At 45.8% G+C, this 10,477-nt stretch overlaps 1 protein-coding gene across 2 annotated transcripts in view; it reads right to left on the reverse strand.

Annotated features, from left to right (window-relative positions):
• LOC311116513 (serine hydroxymethyltransferase, mitochondrial-like) overlaps positions 1-9,314 on the reverse strand; it is a 43,036-nt gene extending 33,722 nt beyond the window's left edge. The window contains exon 1 of one of the 2 annotated variants that reach the window (XM_084191601.1): positions 9,176-9,314. In XM_084191601.1, coding sequence (XP_084047727.1) covers positions 9,176-9,208 — 33 coding nt within the window. In that variant the 5' untranslated portion in view covers positions 9,209-9,314. Of the gene's footprint in view, positions 1-8,631; positions 8,822-9,175 lie in introns of those variants that run through there. The other variant, XM_084191602.1, reaches the window with a different exon arrangement.
• Positions 9,315-10,477: the final 1,163 nt, after the last annotated feature.

The following is a 10,477-nucleotide window of genomic DNA, read 5'->3' on the forward strand; positions in this document are numbered from 1 at the left end:
TGTAAGTAAGCATTTCACGGTAAGGTCTACACCGGTTGTATTCGGCGCATGTGACAAATAAAATTTGATTTGAATTTTGAAAATAATAAAAATGGGCAAGTGTTTCACAATTCAGGTGTTGAAAGCTTACCCAGAAAGACAGACAGCTGTATCGCTGCTTAAGGTGCTTCTACAAAGTATTGACTCAGGGGTGTGAATACTTATTTAAATGAGATATTTCTGTAGTCCCCTGTAGCTCAGTTGGTAGAGCATGGCGCTTGCAACGCCAGGGTTGTGGGTTCGTTTCCCACGGGGGGCCAGTATTAAAAATGTATGCACTCACTAACTGTAAGTCGCTCTGGATAAGAGCATCTGCCAAATGACTAAAATGTAAAATGTATTTCATTTTCAATTAAATTAGCAACATTTTCAAAAAACAGGTTTTCGTTGTCATTATGGGGCATTGTGTGTAGATGAGGGAGAATGTTATTCAATCCGTTTGAAATTCAGGCTGTAACAACAAAATATGGAAAAAAATCAAGGCGTGAATACTTTCTGAAAGCACTAACTGGTTAATTGAAATTCTAAAACTATTTCTAAATGTTTCTCAAAATGACTGTAGCTGGCTATTTAATTTGATCCTGCTTTGTGATACACCAGGTTGTATGCTGTTTTAGAGTACACAACCGGTCACCTAAAGTAGAGCATGATGGGACACTGGGGAAAACAATCCAATTGGCCAGCCACAGTCAGACTTTTTTGTCCTGCCAGATCCGCGATGAGTAGGTTAAAGCCACTGTATCCCTCGGTCCTTCGACTCATTGGATGTAGCTGTCCAGTTTTTTCAGGTCCCAGGCTCACATGACTGTTATTTACTTACAAGTTAGACCCCGAAATTCTGACTAAGCACACATTTGAGCACCCCCAGGACAGTCCATTTACTTTGTGCCGTTATAATTTATGCTATGAAATCGTGAGATTTCATTGGGATAAATTGTGAGATTTCATTGGGATAAATTGTGAGATTTCATTGGGATAAATTGTGAGATTTCATTGGGGGCAGTTCCCCCTCATAGCAGTCACTGAGGGGCAGCATAGTAGGTAACTGAACAGCTTGTTTTGGACAATACATTTCTGAAACAGGAAAATTTAAACATTTATCACTTTTATGAGCATTTAAAACTTATTCCATAAATTATATAATATATTTCATACAAATATTTGTATTCGTTTTTTTTTTTACCAATCACAAGTGGGCAACACCCCTAAAGCCCTACCGCCACTGAATGGTAGTATCCTATTGGCGTTTCGTTACGTATTAACCAAGGTCATTATAAAAACAACAGGATAATGAACGGTGTTAGGGTTGTAAAATTACGGGAATTTATCTCAATATTTTCAGCCATGTTTCTCACGGCCCTAATTTCCCAAAAGAGTGCAACTCTAGCGGCCTAGTCAGCGGTTCTCACACATCGCTAGCTCTTGGCTGTTTACTAACGGTGTGTCTTAGCTGTTAACAGACTGTAAATTGATCTGCCTTATTCAGTAGTGTTGGAGCTACAGAAAGACAAGTGTCAGAGACACATACTATATCAATCAGAATGGTTTCAGAACATAGGCCACTGTGCAATTTGAAATGCATAGGCCTAGTGTGTTCTCAACGTCTCTTTTTGAACGATTAATACATCTAAACCATGTTAACTTCAAAACACATGGAGAAGACAGACATAAAATATACATTTTTTAATAGATATCTCCCTCTTATGCACTCCAATTGGAAACTGTAATATAATTTAGAGTTAGCTGGGTGTTTGTGTGATAACAATCAGCGTGGTTGTTCAATTATGCCTCTATCAGCCGTACTGAGGGAAGGGAGCTAGCTAACGAACTGCTTTACAGACCCAGCACAGAGCAGAACAGCAGGGCCACTATTCAGCACTTCCTCTTATCTAATCTCAGCTAGCGCCATGCCTAGTTCTCCGCCATGCCTAGTTCGCCATACAGTCCTCTTCCATTCTGTTAGCTGCTGGATCGTGTGGGTGCATACATAGTTTCTATTAGCCCCCTTGGAAAGGAGGTCTTCTGACCTCAACGGAACTTCCTGGTTAAATAAAGGCTAGCTCCTGTTCTGGCCAGTTTAGTCAGCTCGGTTTACTCTCTCGCCCTCTCTGCACGGGTGTTAAAATAGGGATCGCATTGACGCACTAAGATTTTGTTGGTTCTGCTTGTCAGATTTTCCAAGATGTTCTACTTTAGCCAAATTATCTGACCGTAGTATGGCATGACAACAATAGTGGGAAGAGAAGAACTGGCTAAAAGCACAATAGATCTGGGACAGAGCTAGGGCCTCAGTTTGAGTAACTACAAAAGTGCTGTGTTACAGAGGCGGGTGCATGCTAATTAAATAGCTCATCACTTTTTATTAAAACAGCAGGACTAGCCTAATAATGATGATATTACTTACCCAGACCCTACCTAGACATGGTCTCATCGATTCAGGTGTACTGCACAACTTCACTTTAATAGTGTTATTAAAAACCAATTAACACAATGATGGTGACCACTTATGGGCATCCAGATGAGTGTAAGGGTTATATACTGTCTGGTGTGTGTGTGTGTGTGTGTCCATCTCGAGTCACTTAGTCACACTAAAACACTGCACTTCTGAAAAAAAAGATTTGTAACGAGCAGACTTCATGCCTTGAAAAATAGGTTACAAATTATTCAGCATACTGCAAAGACATAAATCCTACAGGCTAATTGTCAGACGACTATCTCCAGAGGATATGAACAGGTTCATCCTAAATGACAGGTTATTTACACAGCTGTTAGCCTACAACATTACATCTTTATCACTGAGCGTTCACCTTGGTCAGTTGCTTCCTCTAAGAAACATGTCCTAAACCTTCCAGAAGCTTCCTGGCAAGCCTGCAGTTGTTTCCCCCCGGAGCTAGCTCCTGTGGTGCTGATGAGGAAGGATATCTAGGGCCCCATCCTGTCCTCGGCAGGTTGGCACATTAATGGGCTCTCCTGGCCTTCTGTCAGCCTGCGGGCCACTCAGGCTGTGTGTGAGGCGGCCTGGGGGCCAGGGAGAGGATGGTGAGGAGGGAGAGAGGAGTCCTGGGGAGACAGCTCAGGTCCACCTGCCTGCTCCCTCAGAGGACACGTTCCACACAGAAATCACACGGGTCATTAAGCTCTGACGGGATCCGTCCTTTGCTGTCTGCGCACACCCTGGCACATACACCCACACAACCGTGCTTACTTCAGAGAGAGCAGACAGGGGTGTCCATCTGTCTGTGCTGAGGGCGTCCCCTCCTCTCTGCGCTGGTGTCACTGTGAGATGCCAAACAGAGTGGCACTGCCTCCTTTTTATTAGTCCCTTACATGCTCACTCCATCATCAAGCTCTCTCTGTCTGGCCTGGGCAGCAGCCTCCTCTGGCCCCCACCCGCTCTCTGTCTGGCCTGGGCAGCAGCCTCCTCTGGCCCCCACCCACTCTCTGTCTGGCCTGGGCAGCAGCCTCCTCTGGCCCCCACCCGCTCTCTGTCTGGCCTGGGCAGCAGCCTCCTCTGGCCCCCACCCGCTCTCTGTCTGGCCTGGGCAGCAGCCTCCTCTGGCCCCCACCTGCTCTCTGTCTGGCCTGGGCAGCAGCCTCCTCTGGCCCCCACCCACGCTCTGTCTGGCCTGGGCAGCAGCCTCCTCTGGCCCCCACCCGCTCTCTGTCTGGCCTGGGCAGCAGCCTCCTCTGGCCCCCACCCGCTCTCTGTCTGGCCTGGGCAGCAGCCTCCTCTGGCCCCCACCCGCTCTCTGTCTGGCCTGGGCAGCAGTCTCCTCCGACCCCCACCCGCTCTCTGTCTGGCCTGGGCAGCAGTCTCCTCTGGCCCCCACCTGCTCTCTGTCTGGCCTGGGCAGCAGTCTCCTCTGGCCCCCACCTGCTCTCTGTCTGGCCTGGGCAGCAGCCTCCTCTGGCCCCCACCTGCTCTCTGTCTGGCCTGGGCAGCAGCCTCCTCTGGCCCCCACCCGCTCTCTGTCTGGCCTGGGCAGCAGCCTCCTCTGGCCCCCACCCGCTCTCTGTCTGGCCTGGGCAGCAGCCTCCTCTGGCCCCCACCCGCTCTCTGTCTGGCCTGGGCAGCAGCCTCCTCTGGCCCCCACCCGCTCTCTGTCTGGCCTGGGCAGCAGCCTCCTCTGGCCCCCACCTGCTCTCTGTCTGGCCTGGGCAGCAGCCTCCTCTGGCCCCCACCCGCTCTCTGTCTGGCCTGGGCAGCAGCCTCCTCTGGCCCCCACCCGCTCTCTGTCTGGCCTGGGCAGCAGCCTCCTCTGGCCCCCACCCGCTCTCTGTCTGGCCTGGGCAGCAGCCTCCTCTGGCCCCCACCCGCTCTCTGTCTGGCCTGGGCAGCAGTCTCCTCCGACCCCCACCCGCTCTCTGTCTGGCCTGGGCAGCAGTCTCCTCTGGCCCCCACCTGCTCTCTGTCTGGCCTGGGCAGCAGTCTCCTCTGGCCCCCACCTGCTCTCTGTCTGGCCTGGGCAGCAGCCTCCTCTGGCCCCCACCCGCTCTCTGTCTGGCCTGGGCAGCAGCCTCCTCTGGCCCCCACCCGCTCTCTGTCTGGCCTGGGCAGCAGCCTCCTCTGGCCCCCACCTGCTCTCTGTCTGGCCTGGGTAGCAGTCTCCTCTCCTCTAAACAATCAGATCAAACTCCTCCTCCCTGAGGCCTGCTCTGCCTGCTGCATCCACCCATCATTACACTGGATTAATTAAAAAAACTGCATGATTAATTGATCCTAGAGGAGTCGTGAGAGGATGAATAGATGCTAAGGACCAGATCTGTCACTGTTGTTGGCAGCACTATATTTAGACGAAGGTGAACTGGATGAGAAACTAGTAGTGATGAGGGGGGTACATCAGATCAGCATGTTGTCTACTGTCTTCTAGTAGGGAAGGACTGAGGCATCACTCACACACTGCTCTGTTTCATGATGTTGATGATGCATTGGGTTGTCATTTCCTGTCTGGCCGGCCTCTAGGCCCGGCCTGCTACTATCCTATTAGGCCGCAAAAAAAATCCCACTATCATTCCATTTTAACTCATTATTTGTGTCATCTTCCTCTGGTAGTTGAAGAGGAGTCCATTTTCCAGATGACTGCTGTCCATCAGGCCTGGTGTGAAACCACAATCAGCCTGGTAACACGGGTGACAGAGAAAAGAGCGAGCGAGGAGGAGACGAGGGCAAGAGAGGGGTGTCAACAGGGCAGCAGTATCAGTCAGGCTGACAGACACTCCTCCCTCTCTTCCTGTCACTGACTAATAGGAGAACTGCCTTTCCAAATTGCCCTCTGATTCAGCTGGGATGACAAGGCGGACAGAGCGAGGGAGAAAAGAGGAGAAAACTGGCCAGGGTGAAGAGGGTTGACGTCTGGCTGGACACGGCCCGTGTGACGAGGCGGGCGTCTCTCTCACACACACAGGCCATGTCACACGACAATCGGCAGGGCTCAGCTTCAGTCTAGAGGCGCAATTTCTTGGAGCCTCCGAAACATCACAACGACGATAACGTTAACCCCTTGTTACAGGCTACCGACAGTTGTGAGGGCTACCGACAGTTGTGAGGGCTACCGACAGTTGTGAGGGCAGTTCAAGGAACAAATCTGTTACGTTCTCTACATCCAATAGACATGTAGGCCTCTGCTAAACAAACCGGATCCTTCCCGCTACTTTGGATTTTTTAGGCATCTGTGAAAACTCTTGTTTTTCAAACGCAAGTGTCAACAGTGAGTGTTAATGATGGTTTGTCATTGATGAGTTTTAGAGAGGCCATCTTTAATTATATGCATCTAGGTTATGCCTGCTGTATTATTGAAAATGTTTTAAATCAGGTGCTGGGCGATTGGCAGCAACACTTAACAGAATTATTGCCAATGCCTTTTTAAAACAGCTTTTTTTCTGGGTAAATATAAATACAGCTCTCTACAAATCACATTGTCTCTTCAGAAACTGATCTGAAAAAAAGAGAGAAATAAAGGCCATCACGATCAAACAATCTGGTGGTTTCAGGGCACTGTATTACATTAGAATGGTCTTTAGAAACCGGGAGACGACTATGTATCATCACCCATTATGGCTCTCAAATATACAGAAACAAAACGAATACTGATAGGGTACAGGCAGGGGTCGGGGTGTTTTTCCAGTCACTGAAGCCTAACACAGAACTTACGGTTAGGGCTCACCGGGAAATGGAGGAAAAAGACTGACAAGAATGTCCGTAACTAGATCGGAATTCTGACACTCCTGTCTCACTGAGGCACAGTCTTTCCTCAAGTAAATGTAAATAAATAAATGCTAATTAGGCTAACATCTGTAACATTCACTTGTAAGTTCATACTACAATGGAAAGCTTTGAAAAGACAGGTAGGCTATTAGCCAATTAAAGCCAACATGCAAGTCAAGGATTCTAAAACAAGCACAGATTTTAAAATCCAGCCCATTCCAAATGCAATGAATACCATGATCATCAAAATGCTACAGTCACTTATACTGACTGCACATGTGGCTATGCAGTACGCAGCTTGTGCTCGTCTAACTCCAGTTCACCCCCTTGCAGTGGCCTTGAGTCGAGACAGAGGGGTGTGCACACAGTCCACTCAGCTCATTGGCCAACACCGAGTTGAGCTTTGGCTCCTTCGAAAAGGCAATAACATGGGAATATCAACACAGTTAATATGTGGAGTCAGCATGTCAGAGTTATAGTACAGGGGGCTCTTTATAGACGCAGATTGATAAGAAAGTTAAGTTATGGCCACGAGGAAACAGTGCAGACAGGACACACTACCAGCTACAGTCCTAAACTCGTTGAAACTGGCCATTTCACAGAATGTAGGCTAGTTACGTGTAGGCTATATGGCAATATTGCACTTATTTTCAAAATAAAATTAAAATGGCTGCTGTGAGTGTGTTTTGAATTGCGTGTAAACTTCAAGGCAGTCTTCCTCAAGTGCCACATATGCATAACTAATTCAATACGTTGTGGTAGGCCTACTTTACTGAAGTTAAAAGAGCCACTCCTGCAAAATGAGAGCCCAGGAGGCAGATATACGATTACAGACCGTAAGTAGTTCAGTGACGATAGGCCTTGGACCTAAAAACTCCAGAGTCTCAAGAACCAGTAAAGTGATTAAGGACAGCCCACGTCCTTATTTCTAAATGGGTGCACGCCACCATACACACTACAACTCGTGAGATCTTTGAAATTGCATTAGGATGCATACAAAACGGATTAACGCAATAGGAGAAGCATGCAAACCATTCAGGCATCTTTAATAGGAAACCTCAACTCAAAGAGCAGGCTGCCTTGCATCAATTGCCCTACATTTGCTAGTGCGCAGAACAGATTCCTACTTCCTTGTCTAGCCTGAAACTTGCAATCCAAGTTGAGAAGGTTGACACTCACAGGTGTTAAGACTCGCTCACAGTGTGAAATAGCCTCCCTAACCCATCATGTAGTCTATAGTCTCTCGTGCCAACCTTGATTTGGTTCTGGGTGCCGAGATTAGGCTAACGATCACGTAGCCCATTTTCAAAAGCACCATCACAATCTTTTTGTCTCCCAAAGGGTTTGTGTCTAGGCTCTGATCCTGGATGCTAACAGATCCATAACTTTGTCTCTTTAAGGTTACTGTACTGGCGGCCTCTGATACTAAAACCTGTTGCATGTGTGGAGTGTGAAAGAAGGTGAATGCATATTTTTCTATTTAACCAGGTAGGCTTGTTGAGAACAGGTTCTCATTTACAACTGCCACCTGGCCAAGATAAAGCAAAGCAGTGCGATAAAAACAACAACAACAACACAGAGTTACACATGGGGTAAACAAAATGTACAGTCAATAACACAATAGAAAATCTATATACAGTGTGTGCAAATGGAGTAAGTTATGGAGGTAAGGCAATAAATAGGCCATAGTGCAAAATAATTACAATTTAGTATTAACACTGGAGTGATAGATGTGCAGAAGATGATGTGCAAATAGAGATACTGGGGTGCAAATTGAAAGAGATACTATGCTTGTCATTGAAAGTGCTGTGACAGAGTTTGATTTATTAGCCCCATGCAGACAGAAATACTATCTTGATCCTTACATAATAAACATCAAGCTATTAGGTTCCTTATTAGCTGACTGGTGCAATTAACAGGTAGACTATAGGACTACTGTAAAATTACTACCTTGAGAAGGGTTAATATTTGCTGACTGTTCTTGCACTTTGAGCTTTCAGCTACTGCCCTGTCTATGAAAAATGTTTGAAGTTTGTAAAGAACATTTGTAATTTTTGCAACGCAAACTCCCTCTGAAAGGATCAATAACATTGTATTGAGTCTACAAACTGACTATATAAAATTATTCCCAGCTCAAAAAGAAGAACAAATATTTTATTCCAAGTCCAATTCTAAACAGTAGTCTAACAACTGAAAACTGCACGAATGTAGCTAGGAAAGTAACAGTATAATTTTTGTGCCAACCAGCTGACATGATGAAACCGACACGAGACTGTTGCGTCATCACTCACCAGTTTAACTGTGTTGGCTAAACGTATACATTTCACGAGTTACTATCCATATCGTGTAACTACGCTAAGGGTTAACTATATTAGAAAGCTACTTACATTAGAGGGGTAAGCACTCAAGGTTACAGTCAGTTCCCAATGTCATACCAAGCATTTGGGAAACTGGCCAGCTACCTTGCAACTTTGTCCCCAGTGCAGAGTTGTGCAAGGTAAGCGTGGGGCTCGCGCTGGGAGGGAGATAGTGAAAGTTGATCGCTTGCCAAACACATGATGGGACCATCTCATATTCCTATGATCAAAAACCATGTCAACAAATTGAAACGTGTGTACACAACCATTAAAAGACAACACTGTGTGTGTTTGTGGTCTCTCGGGAGTATAGCCTAGCTAACTAGCTGTCCATGCACCATACCAAGCCAGCTAGCTGAGGCAACCTAATTTGCCACACTGTTCAGTAGCCTTTAAGCTAACCAGCTACCTAGCTTTATAATGACATAAAGCTGCAAACGTGGCTGCCTTAGCTAGCTTAGCTAGCCACCTGGCTGCTCATGCATGCTATTTTGCTGTAATTTGATTTGAAGCTAGCTGGCTGGCTAGATCTATCATTGAGTAACGTTGGCTAAATTAAAAAGTACTCACTCACCCGTGCAATTTGCCTCAACGTCAATGACAGCATATTCGTAAATTTTCAAAAGGCCAGCAACGTTCAATCTAACCACCTCACTCTCTGAGAGGGTCACGCTAGGAAAGCCTGTTTTGAAGTTGATCAGTCAGTGGAAAGAGGCGGATGCTTGCGCTTTGCATTTTTACATCGCCAATCTGGGATTTGTAGTTTTTATGCATTACACAAGAGTGACGTAATTTTTTCACATGTGTTATCAGCCGTGAACGTTATAAAATCCCATGAAATATAAAATTATACATTTTAAATGTGTGGACATGATCAGCTAAATAATCAAAAATAAGAGCAGCTTTTCTCCCTTCTTCTGGAGGGTGTGTAATTTGTGTTATGTGATTATTTTGTCAAATATATTGCATGATATATGATCCTTCTGTTTGTAAAACATGTTCAACTGAAATATCAATACATAGGCTACATCAGACATGCATACTTACTGCCTTACTTAATATCTGCATATCGTATTCATTCAAGGGCTCCTTCATCCATTGTAGACTATGTTTGCTTACCTTTACCTTGTAAAGATTCTTCAAAATAAATATGCTCTGTAAATACATGGCACTATAGACTGAAGGGCTGGCGAGACAGTGTGTCTAGTCTGGTTGACCTCAGTCCTTAGGGCCTGGACACAGGCTGCTCACCTTGCTTATGTGGATATGTACAGAGAATGCAATATCAACAAACTGTCCTCGATATTGTTGCATGACCTGTGTAGTTACTTTTTTACATGGCAATTTATTATTGAACACACACAAGCACACACACACACACACACACAAAGGGTTCGAGACAGAGATAGGGGGTGGGGGAGTGAGAGAGAGAGAGAGAGAGAGAGAGAGAGAGAGAGAGAGAGAGAGAGAGAGAGAGAGAGAGAGAGAGAGAGAGAAAGAGAGAAAGAGAGACAGAGTCGCGGTGTCAAGGAGATTTATCATAGCATGGATCAAATCAAATCAAATCAAATCAAATTTTATTGGTCACATGCGCCGAATACAACAGGTGCAGACATTACAGTGAAATGCTTACTTACAGCCCTTAACCAACAGTGCATTTATTTTAAACAAAAAAAGTAAGAATAAAACAACAACAAAAAAAGTGTTGAGAAAAAAAGAGCAGAAGTAAAATAAAGTGACAGTAGGGAGGCTATATATACAGTAAAATAAAGTGACAGTAGGGAGGCTATATATACAGGGGGGTACCGTTGCAGAGTCAATGTGCGGGGGCACCGGCTAGTTGAGGTAGTTGAGGTAATATGTACATGTGGGTAGA

The sequence above is a fragment of the Coregonus lavaretus genome (assembly GCF_964263955.1).
Source record: "Coregonus lavaretus genome assembly, contig: HAP1_SCAFFOLD_2368, whole genome shotgun sequence".
In the NCBI taxonomy this organism is placed as follows: domain Eukaryota; kingdom Metazoa; phylum Chordata; class Actinopteri; order Salmoniformes; family Salmonidae; genus Coregonus; species Coregonus lavaretus.